At 39.8% G+C, this 27243-nt stretch overlaps 1 protein-coding gene across 9 annotated transcripts in view; it reads right to left on the bottom strand.

The window, feature by feature from the left end:
* Window positions 1–27243, bottom strand: part of MYO1B (myosin IB) — a 114475-nt gene that overhangs the window by 85408 nt on the left and 1824 nt on the right. For 8 of the 9 annotated variants that reach the window (XM_026853102.1, XM_026853103.1, XM_026853098.1 and 5 more), the window contains exon 2: window positions 11289–11429. In XM_026853102.1, the coding sequence (XP_026708903.1) occupies window positions 11289–11429 (141 nt within the window). Of the gene's footprint in view, window positions 1–11288; window positions 11430–23203; window positions 23225–27243 lie in introns of those variants that run through there. The other variant, XM_026853099.1, reaches the window with a different exon arrangement.

The raw sequence follows: 27243 nt of genomic DNA on the forward strand, positions 1-27243 counted from the left end.
AGGGACTAAAGAGATCCTTCATTTTCCCTGCTTAAGGAAAAAAAATGAGACCCCAGAGGAATGTCCTCATGATGTTGAACACACAAAATGCAGTCAGGAGATTTCTTTCTTGGCTTTGACATGGTCTCATTATGCAAGTTTGGGCAAGATCTGCTGTCTCCTCAAGTTTTGCTAACTAGAGACTCTCGATAATACTCCTGTCTCCAAACTTCTACTTTCTTGCAATAACTCACGGAGGCAAATTCTGCTTCCTTGATGTGTTTGTCCAGAACCCAAACCAAAAGGACTCTCATTCACTGTTTATCAGTGCATCTGTCATGTAGCATGGCAACACTGTAACGTGCTAACGCTTCACCTGTGGAAAACAGCATTCAAATTTCTATCAGGTCAAATGACAACACATTCCGCATTCTCCACCAGAACAATGCATACAATTGATTCCTGTTCAGTAAACACTTAACACCCCCAAGCAGGAAGAAACTTCTGAATCACAATTGAACTGCAGAAGCTGATAATATTTTTACACATGACTTTTAGGTACAGTTGGGAGATGCAATGACCAAGACACTTTGATGCCTCGTTTTTCAGAAACCCCCTAAGACGGAAAGCCAATGTTAAGTGCTTGGGGCAAGATATTACTGCTACTTCAAGCTTATATGAGCCTTGAAAGGCCTTTGATGCCTTTCTAATGCAAGCAGCTTTAAGACTGGCTTAAAAAGAGGTCTGAAATAGAAAGACAATGTGAGGCTCCCCTCATTGCTTGGGAGAAACTACAGGCAGCAGCCTCTTCCTAGCCAAGCGGTGGGGAAAGCTGTTGCTAGAAACTGGCAAACTGCCTGTGGACCTTTCCAGCTGAGAAGTTGTAAAAACCTTAGAGACAGCCCAGCGGAAGGTCCCAACACACCTCAGCAGCCAGGACGCACAAGCGCTGAGGTGAAATCTGATACACAGGGAAGAGGCAGCACAGGCCAGACGGAGAGCGATTAGAAGACCACTAGTAGAGCTTATCAGAACATTTCACACTGTGGGACACAGTGTATTAGTGAAGCTATTTTTCCTCCTGGTAAAGTTAGTCTGGGCCCTTGGCGTACTGCAAGAAGAGAGAAGATTGCACCTGCAGAAGCCAGGGAACGTTATCAACAGCAGTTGAAGCTGCAGAGCTGGGGCTATCTTAACAGTATACTCTGTATCTTTAAAAGTTTTTCTGGATCCTGTGGCATCCTCTGTAAATCAACCTTCTGCAGAATTTAAAATCAATAAGCAGCTACACAGATTTGCTGCAAACCTTCTGGAAGTGTACTTTACATCACTTCTGGCAAGTCTGTTAAAAGCAAATCACCTTCTTACCCATGGTAGCCTGTAACGGTCCACAAAAATTGCTCCTGCACACAAGTCACTCCTGCCGTAAAATATCCAATTGCTAATATACCCTGCAAGTGTGCTGAATTCCCAGGGCCCAATAAGATTACTCTATTTACTTATTTTTTAAAGCCTGGAGCATAAAAATAGAAAATATATTCTAATAAAAAAAGATTGCTAGTGTGGATACCAATTCTTCCACTTATTGCAGACCAATTTTAATACTCCAGATATGCATAATGCATGTTTCTTTAATATTAATTATGCTCAAGTGTACTGGGTTCCTATAACTTTGAACAGTTTCAGATCACATCACTAAAACAATTCATTGAAATGAGAGACACTGAAGTAAGATCAAAGAGAAGTGTGACCTGATTTTATTGGAACAAATCCAGAACCAGGACTTGGGCAGCACTGTTTTCTTTGCAGGAGGGGAGGGCTGTGTACTGTTTTGTTTGTTTGGGTTTTTTTTAATGTGACATATGCAAAATTGTATTTCTAATATAATACCCATTTTCATTTGTATTTGCATGAACTACTGCGGCTCTGGATCTTGCCAGCTCATAAACACATGTGCTGCTGCATGCTCAGAATAGCCAAGGCCAAGGAGATGGCAGATGCAGAGGAAGCCTGTACTTACATGTTCTGTTTTCTGAACGTCACAAGCTCAGACAGAACCTGGCAAATTTAACAGTGCAATGTGTTATATTCCACAATGAAGTTTCTCATTTTAATAAATATTAGCAACTAGATCAGTACCTTATTAAAATATCATCTATTATTTGAACAATCATGTTGTGTGCTCAAATTTGTTTTTCATTGTGGTTGGCCACAAAAAAAATAGCTAAATGCACCCTCCTGGTCTATTGTGTTTTTCAGGTCTGAAACACAAAGTTGCAAGACGCTATTATTTGAAAAGATCAAGACTAAAAGCAAAACCACCTTAGGCCATTATTACTAATTCTGGGGATTTAATTTACTGTATTACTGTGTAGGTGTTTGTATTGTTTGGTGGAGAAGGATGGGCTGGGTACTTGAAAAAATACAAACAAACTACGATGTCATTCTGTAATACTCCAGGGTTTGCCTGCACAGTTTCATGACAGCACATAAAAAGTAACTGTACCTGTGATCCAAGTCGTGCATCTGCATTTTGTGTTGAGCCAATGCCTCCTGCTTCAATGAGCCTGGATACCATATGCAAGCAACTACACAGGCCCACCCCCAGGATCCCAAAAAGCAATGATCAAGTGGAAAAAACAAAAGCTAACAAAGTTTGATTTCCTTGAACAGGAGCTTCTGTGTGGATTTTCCCATATCCAGCAAGGGTTGGACTCACACAGCATCACATAACACTAGTCCTTAGCAAAAGAAACTTCTGTGCTTTGACTCCTCTCATTATTTCTCAGCAAATACAGCATCTCTGCAAAGTTCCTGACCAGCTTAAAAGAGGATGTAATAATCAGTGAGTTGCTACAGATAAGAAAGGCTTTTTCCACTTCCCTCACTGGAAGGAAAGCCAATGCTGAAAATTTACTTTTCCAAAAGTTAGTCTGCAGTAAACTTAAAATATAAACCAGACTCTCATACATAGTCTTCCCCCCACACCTTTATCTCCATATATATATATATGTGTGTATATATATATATATATATATATATATGTAGAAACCTCTCCTTCTCCTTGATACTATTTTTCACTGTAGTTTTAATGAAGTTCTTTCTAATTATGTTTGGTTTTGAGCAAAGAAACATAATAATGGATTTCTGAACAAACACAGCCTATCCCCCATGTTGATTAAAAGTCTTTTGGTCAAGACTACCCTCTTGGACATACCATTTTTGTCCCAGAAATATAGTGGACAAAGTCTGTATGTTGTAATAGCGAAAAAAATCCCAATGCTAGTAAACTATTATATATGCTTAATGCAGTTATTAATCATGATAGGCAGCCTTGTAAAACCTGGACAGGACAGTAAGGACTGTAAAGAAAACTACATTGAACACCGGAGGAGTTCCTGAAATCTGGGAGAAGGGGGCAGAAACCAAGCAAAAGAAGAAACCGAGGCAACAGCACCCACAATTCAAGCGAAACCATCTTATTGCTGGAGGAGACAAATTTCAGCATTAGTATGTATCACTCATGTACCAAATACAAAAATGACTCAAGACACAAAGCTCAAACAGGTAACACAAAGGCAGAAGCGCACATCTATAATATCCCAAAGCAAACACTGACCACACAGGCAACCTATGTCAGAGTAACACCACTGCTACAATATTCTTTTACAGGGGCTTGATCCTGCAAGTCACTGTGCAAACAACAGCAGTCTGAATAAGCTACAGGTAACCCACACCGGCCAGGAACATGCCCTTGATCGTACTGCAACCTGTTTTAGATTCGAGCCCTGAAGAAAGAACAGAACGTTTGCCAAAGACACCCACATAGCAAGTTGAAGCGAGTACTTAAAGGGGATGCATGTGCAGATTATCAGGTTTCTCTTCTGAGTTTCTCAAGGGCACAGAAATATCTCCTCTGCTGGCTGAATATTGCTGGTAACCTCACAATCATTATGACAGACTCCACTGTTGTTACTAATGAAGCAGATTAATCATCTCAGCCATCTGCCTCTCTGACTACATGGGGATGTTTTTACATAAACAAACAAAATTCCTATGCAGGATGCAATTACAGATGAAACCTGTAAAGCAAGTGATGAGGAAGTCAAGCCAAAGCAGACATGAGAAGTTTTAAGGCGGGCATTTAAATACTCCAGACTATCAGTCCTTGCTCACTTTTGAAAAGATAAAGACTTGTTTTCATAAGGAACAGTAGCTGGAAATTGGATAGTCTCTATGCCAAGAAATCATTGGTGAAAAACATTAGTGAGAGCACTCATTACAAAATATTTCATTATTTCTGTACGAACAGAACATGGGAGGGAAGTCTCCTGCCATGCTGCAGCCAAGACTAACCTATGCTCTTCAGCAAGAGAACCATGTTTTTACAGTACTTGGATGCTTTTACTTCTATTTCTGTTATTTGCCATATTTCATTAATCTTCCTTTTGTGTTTTAATTTCATATAATGTCTACTGAAACCACTAATAAAAGCCCAAAATGTCATCATCACCTTAGTAAAGAAATACACAGACTTTTGGGGCAGAGCCAATGCTGTAACAGTCCCTGGGGCCCTACAGGAGGCATTTCCTATACCTTCTCTCTTTTTTCAGTGTCACATCAGAGGCAAAAAAGAGAGTGTGTAGAGAAGACGACCCCTACACACAGCCCACAAGATACATATAATTTTCTGTGATCCTTATTCATGTCTTCTTACTCCTTTATGCAGATATTGAATATGGCCCTACAAATTAAGTGCCTCAAAGGCTGTGCTCAGCATCATGGGAGCTGTACAAGAAGGAAAAGAAACAAAGCACTGCCTTGAGATAAGTAACTCTCCTCCCACTAAGCACTTCAAGGTTAAAAGTAACCAACCTACTGGCTGCAAAAATCTTTAGTCCTGACTCTAGGCAAGTTACAAAGTTTGTTTTACCAAAGCAGGCTGATGCAAAGGGACAGAGGATGAATGGGATTTCTACCTAGATAACAAGCAAAGCAAGATTTACAGGGACACAGAATACTACTTCTTAGACTGCAAGCTTATCACAGGAAAAGATGTGCCTTGGGCACACAAACCCATCTTCACATCTGAAGCAGAAGCAGCAGGCTTCAAGGCCCTAGCCTTTGGCAGCTGCAACAATATTATTGCTATAACTTGGTAGCTTCCCTCAAAGAGGGAAACTGTGGAGGCACTGCTGGGAAAATTGCTCAAGCCAACGCAGGCATCTCCCAAGAGAGGAAGAGAAGGAGATCTGAGGAAACTTGGGTCCCCTGGGCTCTCATCACAGGCAGATGGATGCCTCTCAAACCCCTCTCAAACCATCCTGCCTCTTAAACAACTCAGTCACCACACCTGCCACTCCTCAAACTCCCAAAGGAAGACCAGCAGTCCAGGCTGGACTTGCTGGATAAACACAAGTAAATACAGTGAAGTACAAGAGAGCAGGGCCAGGTCTGGCAGGGGGTTAGACTCTGTGTGTTGTTGCAGCAGCAGCAAAGGCACAGACCTGCTACCAACAGGCATGCATGCAACTAGGATATGGCTGAAACCCCAGGGGACATAAACCCTCTTCAAAAACCCAACAAAGGACACCATCTGGCCTCAAAAACCACACACTAAAGACTAACATGATCATGCTGACATCAGAAGGTAATGAAATTGAGAATAAAATTGAAGTTTAACAATCACTTGATCATATTACAACAAAAAATTTCCCAGCAAGCTGCATTTATGTTTCCCAATACCACAAAACTCTGTTCTTCACAACAGCAACAGTTACATGGAGGGATGGTCACACAAGGCCAATGCAGACCAAAACAACTGGTCTCATTCACATAATTCTGTCCCCCACCCTCTTCTTCCAAATATAGCATCTGGAATACCAGATATGGGTATGAGTGCAGCAGGAATAAAGTTGCTATGCTTGACAGCAATTCAGTAAAGTCCTAAATACTGTAAAGTAGCTGATAAGGGGGTGAATCGATAATACAGACAGACATAGCGGAGCAAAGTCCAGCCAGGAGCAAAAGGCTACCCCTAAAACATTAAAACAACAGAGATCAACAGGAAGCAGCTCAGTTGCAGTGTGCTTGTTTCACAAATAGTCACACCACCAGAAGGCAGCCACAAGGATGCTACCTCAAACAGCTAACACTGAGTTATTGCCCTGGAATGCCAAATATTTAATGTTTCAGTGATAAAACAACATGTGTTCAGTACCATAAGACTGTTTCTGCCCAAAGCAGCCCACAAACTCCACGCACAAAAAATACAAATTAAAACGCTGACATCAGAGAAAGATTCTGTTTTGTTGTAAGAACAAAAAGCAAACAAACATTTTCTTGTAAGGGACAAAATGTTGACCTCTGCAAATTTGGGAAGACTTCAAGAAACAACATAACTGCAGGGAAAAATGTGCAGGGCAGCAGAATAAAACCATATCTGGCCTCTGAAGGCTGATTCCCGTGAGCCTACGCAGCTCCACTCCCCTCCAGACTCCTCACACATCTCAAAGCAACAAACCCAGTAAAAAAATGTTTCAGAGGATACATATAATTTATCTCAAATCTCTACCATTCATGAATTACTGTAAATGCACATATAGACAGATGTCCCCTCCCATTTGTCAGTATCCCAAAATACAAAGGAAAAATAATTGCTGAGCTGGATTGGCTGAGCATATTTCAGCCAACTTAAAACAAAACACAAAAAAAAAGTTCAGGGAGGGAGTTCAACAGAACGAGTGAAAATTCATCAGTCACATACAAACTGAGTTTTATTTGAAGTTTTCCATGCGGTCTCTAGGTCACACATTTTGACCACCCAAAATGCTCCCTGGAACCTTCAAATAATCAATTTTGCTATTTTTTTCTACTTGCTAACTGCATTACCCATGAGCCGCGTTTTACTCTGTAAAGTTAAAGAAAAACTCTCATAGGCTTTTGTTACTGATATTTACAGAAAAGTAACTTTTGCAAAAACAGTGATGCAAATTTTATCAATGAAAAGTTTAAGAGTTGCAAAAAGAACACAATAAACAATTACAGCTTTCTAATGAGATTTTTCTTGGTCAGACATACCCCAGACATTTCCAGACATGACTAAACTCCAAGATTCCCATTTCCAATTAACACATGCATGTTACCCAATGAGCCCTTCCCCCCAAAGCCACTCAGCATGAGATTACTGCAAAATCTGATGGTCTTTAGTAGAATATTTGGCCTAACTCCAGCTCCACCAGCCTTTATGCTTATTTTTATAGGCACAGCCTCCAGCTTTGCGCTCTGGTATGCAACCTAACACCCAAGTCCATTAAACTTTCCATCAAACACACATAAAATTGAACAACAGGTAATCAAGCTGTAGTCTGTTCTCTAACTGTTAGGAGTACACTTACTGCCCTGTTTGCACCATGGCATGAAACATAGCTGATTTTCCTGAAGGATTTACAGTGACCGTACCCAGGATGGTACAAGAGGATCCAGATCTGAATGTTCTTGCAAGGGGAGCTCTTGCAGACAACATCTGGAATTTCAAAGGGGTAAATGGAGCTGGCACTAGGGTCTCCAACATCAAACATCCAGTGTCATAACTACTGTGAAAGAGACTAGAAAAGACAAAAAATTTATTCACTTTCAGTGGAATGAGCCCGTTTATCTTGTCATCTTTGGCTATAGGGAGAGATTTCACTGATGGCTCGATCTGACTCTCACATTTCGTAGAATCATAGAATCATTTGGGTTGGAAGGGACCTTTAAAGGTCACCTAGTTCAACTCCCCAGTGATGAGCAGGGACATCTTCAACTAGATCAGGTTGCTCAGAGCCCCATCCAACTTGACCAGTGTTGCCAGGTATGGGGCAACCTGTTCCAGCATCTCACTACCCTCATCATTAAAAATGCCTTCCTTATTATCTAGTCTAAATGTATCCTCTTTTAGTTTAAAACCATTACCCCTTGTCATATAGCAACAAGCTCTACTAAAAAGTTTTTCTCCATCTTTCTTGTAAGCCCCTTTTGTTGGTTTACCTATCAAGGCTGGCTAACACAATTATGCAACGTCTGGCCAACTTTACAGCACTTTCCAAGCTATCCATCTTACAGGTCTCATTCCTCACAACAAATCCTTTTGAAAGTTGTAACTGCAACTTCATTTTAAAACTAACATATGTAGCACAGACACAGCCATCAGTCTACAGGAAACTGCTTAGAACTGATGTTGAGTAAGCCCTGGTTTACTCCTGTAGAAACATTTCAATCCATTCATATGGCTTCAGTTTGACTTAGTTTTTTAAACTTGGACACAACTTTTGGTAATGCCTACAACGGAGCACTGACATGAGGGCTGAACTTAACCCACAACTGAGCCAGGAAAGGAAAAATCCATTCCTAGTGCCCTCTGAAAGGATTCTGAGAGATCAATTTATGTATTTAGCTTGTTAGAGCTGAAGAAATCTGCAGTCTTTGTTAAGCACCAACAGTAGCTCTTTAATAGTCCAATTTGGTTTCCTCAGGATAGCATGCAAACTATGGGTTTTACATGGTAAAACAAACATTACTTCCAGATGTAACAAGGCTTCATTGTGCTCATCTGAGTCTAAAACCAGAAATACAAAGTGTAGTTCTCATGAGTGAAGTTTGGGGAGAAGAGAGTGGGTGGCAATGAGGAGAAGGGAGATAAGAGTTCACACTTGAAAATTAACAGGGTTGTTACCGTGAGTGCCATACCAACTGTTACTGTTTTAAAAGTTTTCTAAAATAAGCAACAGTGGCATGAAATTTGCAGGGCAGTAGAACTGGTAGGAAAAGGAGATAATATTCCTCAAGGGATTTGGCAAATAAACCCATGCAGCATCACAAAGTAACTTGTACACTTGGTAGCAGCATGTGACACAGACATAAACATCTATTCTTTCCACCACTCATGTAGTGCATATTTTAACACTTGCAAAGATCTGCATCATTTTGCCTTCATAGTGTGGATTCACAAACAGTACTTGTAAGACCTCAAAAAAAAAAAAAAAAAAAAAAAGATCAAACAAACCTGGAGATAGAAAGGGTAAATGATAATGCAACAAACTACAAGGTAATGATTCAGGTGGGGAGGGTGGAAATCCTTCGGTTTTGGCAGCAGTTCATATTTCTCAACAGAGCATGTTTAAGTATTAGGCTTTCCCACCTGCAAGGCAAAGGATCCTACATTGCTAGGGAAAAGTGACACCTTGTATCACCTGCCAAAGCACATAATACAGCTAATTACATTGCACGTCAGTGCCAGGCCCAGTCGAATTAGAAGCTGGGGGAAATACATGCTTCACTGTCACCGTCTCAAAGAACTATGTTTGAACACGGTTGTCAGTTAGCATGTAATAGCAGATAAAAATAAAACAGATTACCCATTTGTCATTCAAAGTGATTTCTTTCAAGAAAAATCTATCCAGTCTAAATTAATTAGAAACATGTAATGAAATACTTTGCAATCCATAGTAGTTTACAGTGAAAAAACCCCAAACACTGAGAAATCCACTCCCATATGACTTAGAGCAATCCTCCTTAAGAGACTGTGTAGTCCAGGGTACTCTCAAACAGGTTTCTATCCTTAATACTTTAAATAAAACTTTCAAATATGACCCAAAGATGGGGCAAGGTAGAAATGTCATCTCCAATCTCCAGCTCATTTCCCTTCTCTTTCGTATTTTCTTGAACTAAAGGTGGAATGAGACATGATTCAGTATCACCCACTTTTGCTGTAGGTATTCAGAATACAGAGTTAACCCTAAAACTGATGTGAAACATGTTAATTACACAAGCCACCGACTGAAAAATCTCTGAATTCCAGAAGAGGCAGCCACTGCAGCTCTTAAATATGGAGGAGTTGCCAGAAACTGGATGAAAAAGAGGATTATAATCTCTACCTGCCTGTATCAACATCTAAGCATAATCAAGAGGGAGCAGACTATATCTACAAGGAACAAGGAAAATTTAAGACACAAATTTTTGAAAATGTAACTCTCAAGGGTATCAGGAAGATTTTTTTAAACATTGTGGAAGAAATCTTTCCACTAATGTAGATTGTTTCGGTTTCTTCTCCAACAAGGTTTTAATGGATACTGAGAGTCTATCTTATCTTAATTTTCTGGTTAATTTAAATTGTCAGTCCAAACTTAAGGAGTAAATAGGTGGAGGTGATATAATACCAGATAGGTGCAACTGTATATTACCAAGCTAATGCCTACAGAAAAGAGAATAGGCATAACTGAGTAGGAAAATTACTTCAAAAGAAAGATGTGGCAGACAATGAATAGCAGAGGTACAAAAGCACAGACTATAACTAATGGATAGAAAGAGCAAACAAAAATATAGCACAGATCCTCTCATATTGGAGGATGGGAATGAAAAGGTATAATGAAACCACTAAGGTTCAAATGCTTAGCAAGAAGGAAAAATATAGTCACACTAAAAATTAAAAAGGGGGCAACAGCTAAGTTATAAGTATAGAACACATCTATTTGATTGTAATAAACTGCAGATGCAATTGCTTGCAGATCACATAGCTATACTCTGGCTTAAATATTTCAGCTTTACTCTTTTCACCAGTAGTCTTGGAAAGTCACTATAAATCACTAAGCTCACACAGCCTCAGCAGTACAACAGATACAATACTGTGCACATTTTAACAAAAATGCAACAAAGAGAGATGAAGCAGGAAATGAAAGGCTTAACTGGAATCACAATTTGCCTCTTCATTCCTTGCCCGTGTTTCAATTGTCAGTTCAAAACATCTCTCCTACTGATCATCATTCAAAGATTAATATGCCTGAATATTTTTATTATTTCCATATATATCCAATCTCATTCTTTTTAGTTTAAAATTCAACCATTCTAAGAAACATAACTTCTTTACAAATCAAAGACAGCAGGCAACATTTAACAGTCCTAGCATATTCCAAGCATTTATTGTTTCTACATCAACTTGCTCTAACATCCTGGAAGTACCTTCCCTGTAAGTGAATTATTTATAACTGCAATGTCCTCTGACAAAGGAGCATCAAAGTTATTGTCATCATCAGTTCTGGAACTGTTTTTTATGCAATGGGGAAAAAGAAAAAGAAAAAATGTCCCAGATGGAAAAGATCAAATGCAAACAATGAAGTACAGGAAAGACTGCAGCACGAGTAATGGTTAAAATATCCCTAATACAATAGATTATGTTCAAACATTCAGTCTATGTGTATCCTTATAAATAAACACATATTTTAAGAATGACAGCATAGCTCCTCATAGGATATTATTTGTTAACATATACTCACATATACTTCACTGTGATCAAAGCGCTTTTTCAGATTATTGATGAACGAATCTTCATTAAGTGGCTCTAAAAGAACCATATCTCCCACCCCTATCATGTTGTCTAGAAGTGACATCTTGACCTCCATTTTGGCCATATTCTCCTGCAAAGAAAGAAGTAAGAGTAAAACAAAGAGCAAAGATAGCTCAAAATTATTCTAATCATTCACAGACATTATCCAGTAACATTATTTAAGGAATACAAGTTTAAAAATGATTGATGACACTACTTTAAAATTATTTTTCCAATGAGCATTCTCACAGTCATTCTATCTACCCAGGTAGTTCACACAATTCAAAAAATTTAACTTCTAACAGTCAACAATGCCTTCTAGTCCCCTATATATTAATTATGAAACTGCAAGAAACAGGAATGAAGATTCCTGTGGGTACCATCTCCAGATTTTTTGGGCAACTTCAACCTAGTGTATGCAAAACAAAGTTTTATCAAAAGCTATATCAACATCTCCAGTGTATCAAATTAGGGTTTAAATTTGTCAATACCCTAATCTGAATTTCTTCTCACCCTTACTTGCATTTCTCTAACTCCATCAACTTTTAAATGGAAACCAACTAAGTGAACTCACTCGGAGACAAAACCCACACTATTTCATCTTAATTCATGAACCCCGTACTCTGGAGTGCCTATATTCCAGTACAGTGCTACTCTCGGTTACATGAAGCTACCAAATCACTTCATTTCCTAACCAGACTTAATTAAGTTATAGATTTATTTGTAATTTTATTGCTTAAGGAAGCATTTTTGTTGGGCAGCAACAATCCAGCTGACAAGTGGAGACTCTGCATTTATGTAAACAGAGTGGCAAAAGGCAGAAGCGGGTCTTAAACAGGAGACCAGGATCAAAGTAACCAAGTCTGATAAAGGACGTAATTCAGACAAAGGAGTCAAGGTAACACCAAAACACAACACCTATTTCATCCTCCCAGTCTTTTATCCTTCCAATCCAAATGCTAGAGAAGATGAACCAAGCTCCTCAAGAACTCCAGTCACACAGTTACTGCTTTCAGCTTTCATGACGAGACTGAAAAATGAATGTATTAGCAGAGGCGGCTGGCAAACAGGGAACCAGAAGTGAGAGAACAACTTTGCTGACAACACAAAGCAAGAACCAGCTACTGCACAGCTACAGCTACACAAAACAACAGTTGAACTTCACCAGTCAGCTGTAATCTCTCAGCTATTAAATGCTATCAGGCTGTCCTTGCTCCCTCTATCAACACAGCATATTTTAATTCTAGATATTTTTTCTTTATTCAAATTGTCTTTCCTTTTTCAAAATGCCTTTGAACAGCTATTACCTTATACAATCAGCATTAACTTACATAGTAACTATCCATCAGATAACTAATTTAAAACAAGCAAAGCCTTTTATGTCTTGCTTCTGTCCACAGCCACTGTGTTACTACATGTTATTTGATTTTCTGAGCGGTGAGTGACATTTGAGGGATATTAGATCAAGACTTAACTTGTGTTTGATGTTTTTCCAAATTCAACGAAGTGCCACTCCACAGGCAGCTAACAGAAGTGATACAAGATCCCCAAAACCTGAACCAAGCCTGGGAATTACTAGAAATTCACATGGAAATGCAGAAACAGTGCTGAACTATGGTAACCAACCAAAGCTGAGTCAACTCTGCTAAACAAACAAAAGTACATTTATTTTAAACAAAAACACTAGACAAATATTTTTGTGGAAAAAGATACTTTTATTCTTAAAAGTTAATCTCTCTGAATCACCAAAAAAATTTTAAATATTCACAAAATCTTTTCAGAGCTATCACTTCAATTTCTGTATCCCATTAAGACAAATTCTTTAAACTACCAGTCTTGTTTCAATGACCTAATTACTTCCCATACATCAACTAATGCTCAAATAATTTTTGAAAGGCTGAAAAAAAACCCCAACCCTCCTCAAGTATGGAACTTATTAAATATTGGGTTTATAGCCAAAAAACCCAAAAAAGCCAACATAAAAATCCTAATATGGGCAATTTCAACCTAAAATTTAAGTTCTAAGTAGCATACCTCATCTACCATTGTGAAATTACACACCACCTACCACACTTCATGCATCACTGCTCAGGAATTTCAAGACCAAGAGCAGCCAAACCCATCAGGAACATTCACGTATTCCCAAACTCAGAGGCACATTTTGCAGAAGAGGTGCACAAACTATTAAAACCTGGATCAGAAAGTTGTATACAAATATTAACTTGTCAATATACTTGAAAAGTTCAATTTTATGGATAAAGGTTAATTTTCAGCTTTTTTCCACAATAATTTAATATGATACCATGTTTAACATGCAAGCCAGGAAATATTAGAAACATAGGTAATGAAAAAATGGGACAATATGCCTAGACATTTTGTTTAACACTGAATTCTCAAAATTATTTGCAATAGCTTAGCCTTTGCAAAATATTAATGAAATATTACCGCCTACATTGATGTATAATTCAAGAGCGTTCTGCCATACCAATGTTGTTAGCCCACACTTCAGTGGAATCCAATCATAATCCCTGTTCTGGTTTAGCTAACAACAAAGGAAAATACGGCAAGTTTCTGGGATAATTTGGTTGCCTATCTGAGGTAACAAGTGTGGAAAAAGCACTGTTAAGAAAAGCAAACAATGTTTAAGCATACACTAAACAATTAGATTGAATTTAATCAATAATTGAATTGAAACTATTAGAAGAATTTAATAGATCAATATATATCGTACTTTCAAAATACCAATTTTAAAAGTAGCTTTTAAGAAAAACCTCAAAAATCAGCATACTATACAGAAGAAAAAAGCAACAAAAAAACCCCACAACAAAATAATCAGACCCTTGTTCCACTTTAAGACTAAACTTCAGTCAAGATTTTTAGCAATGCGTCACTAAGCTCAGAAACTCAATTCACATCCATGCCCAAGTATTTGTATTTGCCATATATTCAAAGATGTTTTGCAGTTGGAAATCTCTTCCCATCAGTGCCGGTGACAGTGTGCTCACCACAATTTGGAGAACAGCACATAAAAGTAAGCAGCTTCGACCTAAACATGTATTCGTGTACCTTTAATAAGATGAACATTTCTCAGGAACTGTATTCAAGAACCAGAACTATGAGAGGGGTGGGACCAGAACATGCTCCCAGTGCCTGTGAGATCAGTAATGAATGAAACCACAGCTGTGCTGGTGAGAGAGCAAATGCTGGCAAACAGGAAATTAGGTTCCAGGAAAGAATCAGAATAGGTTATATCCTTTAAAACAGGAACACCTTTAGTGATTTTCAAATGAAGACTGCTGAATGGAGAAAGGTGGATGGAGGGACTGCTGTGAGGCTCTATTTGAACTGTGCTGTAATTTCAAACTGGAAATTCAATAAAAAATAACCTAAAAACATAAGTGGTACTCCCTTGATTTACCTAATACCTTGCTTTTGTGACTGCAACATCTCATTCTGTTGACATCAAGAAAAACAAGAGTTGTATAAAGATTACAGCTGTAAATTATTAATATAGCAACAAATTAGCTCAGCAAAAAACCCAAAATTCTTCTAACGCTTGCAGTCTGCAAATCAGATTCTTCCCCAAACATTCCCTGATCTCTCCCACACCCACTTACCACTTGAGTCTTCTCCCAAATTTACCCTTCTTATTTCTAAAGCAAACATCATCAGCATTTCAGAACATCTCCCTTCTCTCTAGTCACTTGCCAAATCTGTTCTTCCTCACTTTGGTCTCATATCTAGGCCTTAATTCAATGGAGTGAGAACACTTTCAACAGGTTTCCATTCTCAGAAAAATAAAAAAGATTATTCAGTAATCCTTCACAGCTTGATCTGTTTTATGTTGGACAACACGCTTGGGAGGAGAAGTGCTGGGCATAGCACGCCTGTAAAATGCTTTTATCCACACGCTCCCACATTACACGTAGTCTTTTAAAACACAGACTGTTGTATCTACTAATTGCAGTGCCTGGGACTGCCATCCAGCTAGGCCAACTGAATGTAAAACTTTCTTGTCCCTCTTGGCCGCAAGGATGGCAAATTAAAAATTATACTATCCCACAGCCACAGCAGTCTTAGCAGCCAGTCTGAAACAAGAGCTAATGAAAACTATAAATAGATGATACAGAAAATAGGCCAAACCCCAAAAGCCTTATACAATTAAGTTCAGACATTCTCCAAGGGGGAAATGAAGTAATACCCCATTATTAGCAAACAGCATGTTATGGAATTGTCCAAGGTTTTCCACATCACCCTCATGAAGTAAAACAGCAACAATTGTCAGCAGCTTCTTACAGATGTGCAGTCCTTAGCACACATTTGCATTTGCTGCAGTGGAGTTATCACAGGCTGCAGAGGTGCCTTGTTTTTCCTCTTTTGTGGCACCATAGCAAAAGGACAATTTCCCTACCATCAAAACTGACATAATAGATGTACTCACATATGCTTCAAGCTCTGACTATTAACAGAAAACAAAGTAAGTCTTTGGTTTCACTACCACCAACTCACTGTAGAAAATAACCACCTTTTCTTTTGTAAGAGTTAACAGGGACAACCTGCAACATCAGTAATTCAGTAGTGGAATTTAAATTGATTTCATGTTCCAGGTCTGATCCTGAGCTCCTGTCAGGCTGTATTATGCTTGCCCACTCATTCCCTTTTTTCTGTCAGGGAGCACTCAGCCCACACAGAGCAGGGACACTGACAGGCCACTGCTGCAAAAAGCAGCTAGGGACACAGTGTCATTATCTGAACAAAACAAAAGGGACTACAGCCATCTTGTACTACTCATGATAACAGAAGTATCAATTTAGCAAGAGGAAGGATTTAAATTCATCCTGTTCTGCTGTCCAACAAACCCTACATATTTGCTGGCCTCTGACTGATGCCCAGAAGGACCAACTTGATTGGAAACATCTTGTGCTGGTTCACCAGGTAAACTGAGGCACACTCTGCAGCTGAACTATTATAGATCCCTTTTCACTCAAAGCCGTATTTCCCAACATCAACATGTATGGAAAAATGTTGATATCATGCAAAGAAAATCTTTGCTTTCCCTCCAAACCCCCTAACTTTTTACTCTCTGGATGCTACAGGGGAGCAGTGCCCCCAGCATTTCCTATATGCTGCCCGGCCACTGCTAGGAACACCGGCACCCTTCTGCTAAGCTCTGACTGCTCATAGATGTTGCTCTGTCACCACCAACATGCTGAAGAAGAGAGCATGGAGAAAACAGCATGGTGTTGCAGCCCACAGTTTCTTCCTGCAAGAAAATGGACTTGAGAAACCTGACAGACAGATTGCAGGAAGGAATGTTAATAGGTATCGCAATGGCAGTAAAAGCACTCTTCAAGAGCTAAAACACTTCCTCTGCCTCTCCACCTTTCCTTTTGGTTTGGCCAATGTGTAAATATCTTCTGAATTCCTTTTCCTCCCACAATCCTACTGAACAATCCAGTGTTTGCAAACAGAGAAAGTTTATAATCTGGGGCTTTCGAATTAACTCATGTTTCTCACAGTTTACCTACCAAGCAAGGGCTATTATTTGAAAACCTTGCACAACTTCTCTTTATTTTCTGTGGGTATTGAACATTACGTATGTGTACAGGATTCCTTGAGTACTGAACAACAAACATCTCCGGTGAATTACAAAAGTAAAATGTGGCATTACGGAGTATATTTGTATTAGGACTGCAGGAATGTTTGCATTCAGCATCAGCTCTTTAGCAACATCAGATTAGGACAGAGTTGCGCACCAGTGACTGCAATTTAGATGACAGATTTGCCCAGTAGAATTCCATAGGAGGAAGGAATGCTCCTGCTACGAAACACCACACATTTAGCTAAAGATTGGGTAGTTTTCAGGAAATAAACAGGTACTGTTAAATAGGCTTAAAATACTGCTGAACAAACAGCTGCAACCACATGAAGCAATATCATTTTTTAGTAATTTAACAATGGAGCGTTAACTGCAGTTTAGAAAAACTAATAGTCTAATTATTAGACTTCATTAGGTTGTGTACAAAATGTTTCCTGGGACATTACCTCCTACTGACATAAATGGTGGCTGAAACTTTCTCCATTAACAGGACTCAGGTCCTTTATAAATACAGAGGGGAGAGGTTTGGTTGTTGCTGTAGTTCTTTGGGGTTTGTTGGGGGTTACTGTTGGGGTTTTTTGTTTTGGTTTGGGTGCTTTTTTAAATTTTTACATCAGCTTGATTACAATCTACATTAAGCAGTAATTAGTTGTCATTAATCCCCCAATCTCTTTTGTGCCTTTGTTCATATCCTTCCTGACAAGACTATGCACCACTCTTGTATCACGTAAAAGGTGCACAGTACCTTACCACAAAAACAAAATAACCTGAGCCATGTATGCAGAAGACACAGCTTTGCCCTCCTCCGCTTCCCTAATAAAAGACTAATTCATGAGCCCAGGGGAAGGAGCGAGGGGCTATGTTTGCATTTCTCAAAGGCTACTTTCTGCTGCTTTTGCATACTAGTTTGGATAACATTAGCACAGATATTACCTGCTGTAAAAGACCGTGAGGTATATCTACTCTGCAATTTCTACTTTATACTCCCAGCAGTCCAGGTTTTCAAATTATTTCTAACAATTATTTTGCAACCATAACACAGTAACTGCCACCAGTAATTGCACTCAGGGGTTGATCTATTTCCTAAGTCAACTTGCAGCCTTGCTTTAACTCATCTGCGTCGGTCATACAGTCACACTAGGTTTTGGGAAAAACATTTGGGTCCTTCAACACTGCTAAGGCACCCTTCTTCAGCAACTGTTAAAATAAAATTTTAAAATAATCAAAAGGTATTTGGTATTCCATTTTTATCCTGAAAAAGTTCCTTTACATTTTGAATTGACAGGCTTCAAAGATTATACATGTGGAGTAGCCTTTTCTGTAAATGGTTATTCCGGACCCTGATTTTTTTTTTTCTTTCATTTTTTAAAATTATTTCTATTTAATGGGGAGAACACCTTGGGCATTTTCAATGCATCTGGAAATAGGTCTTCACTAACAAGACTGTTTGCAGTCTAAAATTCTGGTTAAATTCCCACTGACTTCAGCAGAAACACAATCCATGGTGGTTTCTTACATCTAGGATTTTCTTAGTCATCGCCTAACCACAGAGTTTTACAATCGTTCCAGGTCCACTTCTAGAGAAAGGGATAAAATATTGAGGAATAAAGGAAGGTTCTTTTTGGCACATACCTTGCTAAGATTCTCTTCAATCTTTTTCAAAATAAGGAGCAAATGTGACTGCAAGACTAAAAGCTGACAAAAGTCCTGCTTTTTTCACCTAAACCGAAGATTATATTTCAGACTGACAGTATTATTTGGCCAACATGGCTTTTTAAAAGTTGTCCATACAGAAAATGAACGCAAAGAAAATGCCCTCATTCTTAAAAAAACAAAACACAACAACCAACCAAACTAAAACAAACAAAAAAAAATAAAAAACACGCACACAGATTAGCTTTTACTACTGGATATTCGAACTCCACTAAGCAGGGGGTGCCCTTTTAAACTGATTATCCTCATCTTTCAAGCTGCCGCTTACAATTTTTTGCCAATTTTTCAGGATCCTACCCAATCCAAAGGTTATGTTTGCATAGCTGTTGCAGAGGAAAGGCACAAAACCCAAGGTAGCACTTATTTATTTTGGGGGATCTTCTTTGTTTGTTGTATGTCACACACCAGTAGCTTGCTACCACACCAGAGCTTGCATATAAAAGATCCTCCAGTAGCAGATTCTCACATAACAACCAGCCCTCACAAAGTCAAAACATTTCTTTCCACTGTTTCACTCCTTCGAGAGAGATCCAGCAATCAACTGTAATCTAGATCTTTCATTTATACTTTTATTATAAAAGGATTTTTTACTTTCCCTTCCACAAAAGTATGCGGGCAGAGAGCAAGCCTTGCTTCCTCCAGTTAGCACATGAACTACACAGCCCTGATGAACAGGCAAAAGAAGTCTGCTAGTGGCAGGGCAACTGGAGTGAACATCAATTTATATCATGTCATTAAGGTGGGTATTAAGAGATGTCTTAATACTACAGGTTAAAATACCAGAGTACACACTGATCTTCTCCTCAAATGCTTGTGAGTGTTGCCTGTTAAGCAGTCGATGATAAACCTTGAAGAGCAGAATATGAAATAACAGAACAGGTAACGCCACAGTTTCAGTCAGATGCCAACAGCAGAAGGAAAAGCTGCCACAGAAAGTCATCATAGCAGTCACTGAACCAGACTTAAAACTGGGCACAGAAAAACACAAAGGTAGTGAGGAACTTCAGGAAATCTAGATCCCAGAAGAGGTATTGATGCCCCTACCTACCCATCATCAAATCGCCCACGATAACTGAGCTTACCCGTAAGTCCTTGAGCAGCTGACAGACACCATTGTGCTCAAGGAGTTACCCACAGAACAAGGTCCAAGTTTCCATGCACCAATATTCTCTTCCAAGCAATAAACAGTCTGGGTAAAACTAGAATTTACATGGCTGAAAGCACTATTTCCACACCATTGACCTTCCTTTTCCATTTAAAATAGAAAGACAAGAAGTCACCCAAACACCACACCATAGATCTTATTCTTGCCTGTTGCAATTTCCCCCTCCTGAAAACCTCACTGGCAGGCTCCTTCTAATATTTGTAAATACCATTTGGAATATTTTTAGCCTAGTATTTTATAAAAATAAGACAAGTCACGCTAGCTATACATGTCTTGGCCTATGCATCTACTCTCTCATAGATGTCTAATATTGAATCTCATTCAAAGGACAGAGGAATGAAGGACAACAGAATAGATAATTTTCCACACATCTATAAAAGCAGGCAGGAGAGGAGATCTGAGCATAAGCATCCCATCAGAGACATGGGTTGCAAGGAGAACAAATACCTTATTAAGTACCACAGAGCCATTGCAGAAGAATGGCTCCACAAAATTCCCTAGCTGCAGAAAAGCTTCAAATGGAAATTATTGCTTCTTTGCAAGTCAATCTGTCACAAGAGAAAAACCTCCAGGAAGTCAGACTTGATTAAGTCCCAGTTCTCCCAGGACTAGCTGCCAAGGTAACAGAAGAGTGCAAGGTTTCACCCTACCATCACTGTCTATTCTGCACATGAATTTCTCTTCAGCAAAACACTGCTGGTTTTAATGAAAAACAGGGAGGAGGGAAATAAAAAATAAATTTAAAAAAGGATGCAAGTGTTCAGGAAGAGGAAGCAATATTTGCCCAAACCCAGGCTAGAAAAGCATCTATTTAAGGGCAGAGGAGGCTTAGATAAAGTACATGTACTGTTTAGACACATTTGCTTGTCTCAAGTGTTGAACTGTATCCACAGTTTCGTCATTTTCATTCTCAACAGTCACTTTCAGCAGGACACCTGAAATCTCAGGATAAAAATTATCAAAAGTTATCAAAGTATCTCCAACTATTCCTGTGTATTTCTTATGAAGGGATATCTCGGACAATGGGAGCAGTTCAAGAAGCTGCATTTCAACACAATCACTCTTGTCCAGATGACCATCAAGTTAGAAGCCAGCAGATAGTATTTTTATTAACACCTAGCATGAAACAAAGGCATTTCCAAATGAAATGTAAAATTTTGCAAATTTAGAGGGGGACACCTTCCTAAAACATTAGTAGAAAGCACATCCCTCCCACAGAAGGAAAACAGATGGTCTCATGGCAGACAAATTCAACATATATTCACAGGTACTGAGTTTTCCCTTACTTTGTTTCAGCGAGAACTATCATCTGGCAGTTTTAGGAAGCAAAAAGATCTATTCACACAAGATACAGGCAAGCTTCCCATGTCAGAAATCTGCTATGAGGTAGAAGGAGCTCCAGCTGTACCCTTGCTTGCCAAAAGATTTTCTAGGGTTTCTCCTGGAGTGAACTTTGTTTTAACACAGCCTTGCACTCTTTGATCACTGAAGGTAAATCTCCAGAGCCCTTTTAACTGCTGCAGCCTGACAGTCTGTGGACTGAACAATGGCAATAGTAGCTATATCTGTTCTGCATGTTCAAGACTGGTGCCAAAACCACTGTATCATGCAGTCATGACTACTACACTCCCCTGCTCCGGAGTGTGATTTTTCAGCCTTCTAATGTTTCATGAGAAATAGTTCCCACAGTGTGCCTAATTTCTAGCCTAAACTTATTCATCGTCAACTTATATGCACTACTTCTTACCTGTGTGAACGCTACTGGGTTTTTGTTTTGTTTTCAAATGTAAATGTATTTTCTTCCTCCCAGAAAAAGACAGAGGATTATCTCATGGTCCTAATTCTGAACAAAGCATAGCCAGTATTGCTCATTTTCCTCCCAGTGGCTTCCCTATCCCCCTGACCACCCCAATAGCCCTCTTCTGCTCCCACTCCTATTTGAGCCCACCTTCACTGAGCAGGGTTAACCAAGGCTGTACAGAGGATTCCTGGTACATCATGGCAGCAATATTTCCTCATCACAACCAGGAATATTCCTTCAGAGAGAGGGTGATTCATTTTCACCCCCTCCACAACTCTTTTCTTCTCCAAACTTTCAACTGGACTCAGCACTTCCCTAGCTCACCCTTCACGACTAAGCTCGACTGCTCCATCAGTCACAGACTTACTTTCATACGTAAAAACTAGGAAGGGTCTCCAGACACTCTAGTAACCAATGGGTTATTGGCTTGGCTGTAGGCTTAACTTGTTTAGCTTGTGAGTTTAACTACTCCTCAAAATAAACTGTCTTTCAACCTCTGACACCTTTCTTCTGACCTATCTCCAAGCCTCTCTAGATGAAAAGGTAAAGCAGCTGGTATTCTTGCCACAAGTTATACATCCCAGATATTCCTTCTTTCACACTGGATAAGCATGAGCTCCACTAGGAAAAGCTTTCTTCTCCTCCCATGAAAATGAAGCTCTAGCAAAGCCATTTGGTGGATGGTTAACTGGTCCCCAGAGTGCCAGAAGAAATGGCATGTCTTCTTCTCTCAGCCAGTGTCACCAGTGTCTCTCTTTAAGCTGATTATTGGCTTCCACAAAAGAACAATAGAGGGGCTTAATATCAACTTCACTCCCTTCAACAGCTCTCCTAAAGAACTAACTTCCCATTACAGAGCCATCCAAAGAGTCCTTATGCAACAAGGACTTTAAAGATACCTCTTTGATCTGAAAGGACATCCTTAACTGTCCTACAAATTGTTTTAACACAAAGGCATTAAAACATAGAGAGTAAGTGCAACTTCCTTTGCTTCTGCTTTCCTAAGATACAGAATTCAATGCTTTATCACCCAGAGGCTTCTTTGTTTCATTCTGGACGTGCAGGTTTTCAAAAGTCAGTGGAAAAGATTAAAGCACAGTATCAGGACATTACGTATGCTCCATTGTGCATAAAAACTGGTTACCTTAAGGTCAAGTTTTTGACCAGGAGCATACACCGGTATGCTCCTGTAGACATGAGGAAAAACAGACTCCATGAAGAAAGTAAGTAGAAACATTTCAGGATGCAACTGCTCTCTACTTGGTTTTCTTTCCATTGTAGTAAAACCTGGAGTTTAATTATTCTTATTCCTAATTCAAAGCACCTCTAGTAGCACTTTAGAGCATACAAATTATGAAAATTTTTGGAAATTATAGAAAAAGAAGCAGAAAGCGAAAAGCAAGAGTACTTGCATACAGAGCATATTTGTGGGCCCAGGAAACTTGTACCAATGCTGACCAGGCTGTGGTCACAAACTTTTAAAAACTGCTTTCTGCTGACAGTAGGGAAAAATGAGTCTCTCCTTGCTGCCTGTACTTAGAAAATAAATAAATCTACCACAATTAACTCTGACAGTACAGCACTCACCAAACCTTTTGTAACTCAGCACCTATTCCTCATAAATTATCTCCTCTTTTCCTCTGTCATATGTGCCTTTTCTTTCTTCCTGGTCCTCTTGTCCAACAGCATAAGGATTTCTGCTAATATAAGACCCTTGTAAGGACTGTTGCCTCTACAAGAGAGGGAGAACAAGGCAAAGATTACTAGTACACCCACACGAAAGCAATTCCAAGGCAGCACTATACAAAGTCAGGAACAAAACAATTACCTAAACACCAAGATACGCCCACTCCCTACCCCTGGAAAGGAGAAGGTCTTTGTGACAGTAAATGTGGAGGTGTTCAAGACCAGGTTGGACGGGGATGTGAGCAACCTGGGTTAGTGGAAAGTGTCCCTGCCCATGGCAGGGGGGTTTAAACTAGATGATCTTTAAGGCCCTTCCAACCCAAACCACTCTGTGATTCTCCCACTCACTCCTTAGGACTCTGGATATTTGGATTCCTTACTTTGGGCCTTCGGCTTGTTTGCTGAAACATTAAATCTGGCTACTTAGGCTAGAGGCCACCCCTTGATTGCTTTCATCCCAAAGGCTGGAGCATTAGGATGTACGTTACATGCTTGTGCATACGTTTTCCAATTAAGAGAAAGGGTGCTGCTTTTTGTTCTGGGGTCCATTACTCCTGCCAGCCTGTCTGCACAGAAGGATTCCCCAACTCGTTTGCATCTGAAAAGGGGACTTGATAATTCTTCTCTATCTCTGAAACTGTATTTTGAAAGTTCAGTCTTTCCCACTGAAACACTTTTATCACCACAGTGACTTTGCCAGCAGACTTAAAATATATCAAGAAATGGACACAAGTTTACTTGCTGTTACAAAATGTGAAATTTCCCAGTAACAAAGAATTGGGAGAGGCAAAAAGATTAATTGTGACTGCATGGTTTTCTCTAAAAGCTATGCCACTAGCTCTTCGCATGTAAAAAGACCACTTGGATGGTGCTAGCCCTGTGACTGGATGATACATTAGTCTAAAATCTCGTTTGCAAGCAACTCCAAAGACTCTACATGTAGTTACTTAAAAGAAAGGTAAGCAAAAGGTAAGATGAACTGCTTGGTTTTACGATAAGTTTCTTCAAATACAAAGCAAAGAATCAACAATCGCAGGAGTCACTGAAAATGGCCACGCATACGATAAAAGCTCTACTCCAGTTCTACTCAAAGAAGAACCTGTCACAGGCCAGGCTGGTCCCTGAGGATCAAGCCACACATTTCACAGTTACCTGCCTCCCAGATCCAGGATATGATTGCAACAAATATGATACGCCAGCGGCTTCTGGAGGAGGGGGGGGACAGGTACCAAATGTAAGTAAAGAAGTAGAGGCCACTTGAACAGAGGAAAAACACAGCTTGGAAGGAGACTAAAGGCAAAAATTATGAGAAAGTGTGGAAAAGAGTTACTGTCCCTAGTGAGGTACAGAAGCTGGGAACCCCAGATAGAGTCCCAGACTGCCTTCCTTTATTTTCTCAGTGAGCAGAGGTCATTCTATTCAAAGGGAGAAACACTAACTATACTTCTTTATATATTTTGATATATGTGAAAGGACATGGAAGAGTTTTGAGAACCTCACCTTCCTCTTCCCTCAACATTCTCCCCTAAGATGGGGCTTAAGCCCAACAGCAAAAAAAGAAGAGATCCTGGTCTCCACACTTTGTTCAGACACCAAAATCTGGAGTCAGACAAACCAAAAGAGCAAAGCTTTCACAATCTACAAGCAAACTGGGGCACAACTGTAAAGGGTGAATGTCTTCAGACTAATGCTCAAACCCACCAGGAAAGAATCACAAGGACCCTTGCTGCAGTTCCAGTAGACTCTTCAGCAGCTACTTCACAGCACATGACAAATAGTCACAGCCCTTTCCATTATCCCATCAGAGCAAAATAAAAATCTTTACTTTTTTTTTTTTAGGAACCGCAAAACAAAAGAAAATTAATGTTATTCTTTACTGCTTCTTTATGACAAAGCATGCCTTGATGTTAGTTTATACATCAGAAATCAAGCTCTGGTTTCCTTCTTTTTGAAGGATATGAATGGAGAGGTTACATAAGGGTGTAATAGGAGCTGTTACTTCCTTTCCCAGTTGAAGAGAAAAAGCTGTGGATCAGGTTACAGACTCAAGGGCTGGTCATCACTACTGCAGCCTTCCTAAACTTTTTTGCCAGTAGTCCCCCAACAAACAGGAGAAACTACTTACAAAGCTCTGAGAATTCCTAAGACTGAATACGTATCTATAAGGGGGGAAAAAAAGCCTTTATTTTGGTCTTTCATCAAACTCAGGAAATTCCCCAAGCTTGACGCATACAATCACTCAAATCACCATTTTCCATTTCAGTTTGTTCTTCATTAGCACAATAAAAAGGATGAATGAAATATATGGTAAGATTTATAGGACAGTCTGACATGTGAGCTACACTAAATAAGCTTAGCACACTCACAGAGTGCTTAATTTTGGCAGCTGTGTTAGCATTTGTCCCAGCTCTAACCGCATACGGCAAGCAAAAGGAGGAAACACAGTGTCCAGATTGGCCTACACGAGCACTAAACTGTTCTCCAAACCATCCCACTTGCGCTTTCTTCACCTTCCTCTCCGATTCCCAAGCCACTGTTATTACTGCTGCTGAAGGAAGATGAGATCAGACTCCAACACAAGGAATTTCTGTTCCCACAGAGCTCAGAGAAACCAGATGATCTCAGAGGATCATGTGAAGCAAGTCCATGACACTTCCATGAGGCAGAGTATCTCCAGTATATTGCCAGCAGTTTCTTCGGAGTGCACAGTGGGAAAAATTAATAGCTTTGCTTATGTTTCCAATTTTTCTCTCCCACTTCCTCCTCTCATTTGCCAGACTTTTATTTTCCCTTCCCCTAGAAGCACTAGTAGGCTTGCAATGTACATTTGCCCTTCTGAAGGGAATTACATCAAGTCTTGCCCAACATTTGACAGAGCTAACAAACATAACTACATTAAACTACCGTCCCCTGGCATCGCTTCCTCACAGAGTCCCTCCCCTCAGACATGGGAAACAAAACAGAAAGACAAAAAGGCAAGTTTCTGTGATCTAAGATGCTTTCATGGGTTTTTTCACCTTCACCTTGCAGAGCACTTAATCTGTCTGTGGTGCCCATACAGAGCCAGAATCTTTTCAGATGTCCATCAAATAATGCCACCTAACACCACAGAGGTGTTTTCAGAAACATCATCTTTCCTAAGGACAGGGAGAACTCACGGTAACCTAACACACCAGTAATTGCTACACAACGGTAAACGCCAACATGAGCAGTGACCACTGTATGTTGCTCTGGGAATAACGGGAACACTTCAACCATTACACCTTCACACAGCATCAGGCCAGAGGCAGCACTTTGCATTAAGCACTAAATTAAAGACATTCTTAAACTCATGCCTGGGACAACTGGAAATAAAAACATGTGCGGAGAAGAACGTAGTTAGCTTTAATACGTTTAAAAGCAGTCAAGCCCTGAACTCTACTTTAACAGATGGGTTGGACTACTCCTGTTCCCTAACACTGCATGCTTTTGGGGGAAGCCTTGTTTTTGACACAGGGCTTGACAAAGTGATGATTCATCCAGGGAAGGATGGGCAGCTTGTTGCCAGCCTTAATTCACAATTAACAATAGGACAGCCGGATATGGGAAACTCATGAATCAACACAAAAATTGCAGAGTCAGCCATTTTACCTGACTTTTACATTTTCCAGTGGTCATTTCTAATCAGGATATATTTTAAATAGTTTCTCCAACATACATTTTAAGAGTAGTTAGCTTTTATTCATTGCCGTTACGTTCATCCTTTAGGATAGCGGCCCTGATGAAACGCGTAACAACTGATTTAATCACATCATCTGAAAGGGCAAAGCTTGAAATTCCTCGAAAAAGCAAACGGCAGGCGTGCGCACGGCCGGACGAGCGCACAGCTACCGTGGGCACGACAAGCGGGCGCTGCGCCCGTGGGGCGGCCCCTCGGGGCGCGGGCCCCGCCAGGATGGCCA

The sequence above is a fragment of the Athene cunicularia genome (assembly GCF_003259725.1).
Source record: "Athene cunicularia isolate RWA chromosome 7 unlocalized genomic scaffold, athCun1 chr7_part1, whole genome shotgun sequence".
Classification (NCBI taxonomy): Eukaryota; Metazoa; Chordata; class Aves; order Strigiformes; family Strigidae; genus Athene; species Athene cunicularia.